General features: G+C 59.7%; 1 protein-coding gene across 1 annotated transcript in view; it reads right to left on the bottom strand.

Moving 5' to 3' along the window:
- POLE4 (DNA polymerase epsilon 4, accessory subunit) overlaps positions 1-533 on the bottom strand; it is an 8,214-nt gene extending 7,681 nt beyond the window's left edge. Inside the window, exon 1 of the mRNA XM_019623532.1 lies at positions 47-533. Within this exon, the coding sequence (XP_019479077.1) occupies positions 47-269 (223 nt within the window). The 5' untranslated portion in view covers positions 270-533. The remainder of the gene's footprint in view (positions 1-46) is intronic.
- Between the last annotated feature and the right edge of the window lie 522 nt (positions 534-1,055).

Here is a 1,055-nt window from a genome sequence, read left to right as displayed (position 1 = left end):
CCCCGCCCCTCGCCACGCTCCCCGCCCTCCTCCCTGAGCTCCTCACGCTCCCGCCGCACCGCGGCTCGTGCCAGAATGAAGATGGCTTCCTGTCCTGCGAGCGTCACGTCGGGGTCTGCCTTAACCAAGGCCTTCACTCGCGCCAGAGGCAGCCTCGAGAGACGAGCCCCGGGCGCATTCGTAGGGGCTTGGGGATGCGGGGCCGCTGCCTCCCCACTGGGGCCCTCCTCCTCCCGGGGCGTCCCGCTTCCAGTAGCCGCCGCCGCCATCCGGGCACCGAGTCTGCTGCGCGTGGCCGCCGGCTGTGCGCGCGCATGTGGCGCCGGCCCCTTTCCCAGCGCGGGCTGGAGGCCACGCCCCCTGTGGGCGCGTAGCCACGCCCCCCCGCGCTGCCGGACTTCCCGGGGAATCGGGGCGAGTGGGGAACCGCGTGAGGCGTAGGGTGTTTGTTGGTGCCTCCGCACCTCCTCGCCACCGGCTGTAATGGCTTCCCTTGCTGTTTCTGGTGACCTTCCCGCGTCGTCTGGCCTAGCTGAGCCCAGGCACCGCCCCTTAGTTCGTGAATGTGGTGCTGGAACGCGCTGGTTCCGTGAGGAGCGCCCAAGTCTGGATAAACCCAGACCGGCCTGCCAAGAGTCAGTCAACGCAGAGTGATACCCAAGGCTGAGAAGAACCAGTGCCCGAGGGAGGCCGGGACGGTCCCTTTAAGGCCCAGCGTGCCGAGGCCGCAAAATCTGGGTTAACTTCAAGGAGAACAAGATACTCTTAAAAGGGTAGGAATTTGGCAGGCAGAAATGGAAGAAGTTCAATCCAGACAGGAAACCACAAGGAAGGCATAGAGACTGGAAAACATGAAGTCTTGGTGATCACAAGGCGTACACGTTTTTTCAATCCCGAGGTGCATCAGAGCCTTTGCGTCTCAAACTTTGTTCGCAGGATCCCTTTACACTCTTAGAAATTATTGAGAACCCCAAAGAGCTTTTCACTGTAGGTTATATTGGTATTTATTGTATTCGAAATTAAAAGTTTCAAAATATTCATTTAAAATTAATACA

The sequence above is a fragment of the Hipposideros armiger genome, unplaced genomic scaffold (assembly GCF_001890085.2).
Source record: "Hipposideros armiger isolate ML-2016 unplaced genomic scaffold, ASM189008v1 scaffold_553, whole genome shotgun sequence".
NCBI lineage: Eukaryota > Metazoa > Chordata > Mammalia > Chiroptera > Hipposideridae > Hipposideros > Hipposideros armiger.
This window is presented reverse-complemented; position numbering and strand designations above follow the sequence as displayed.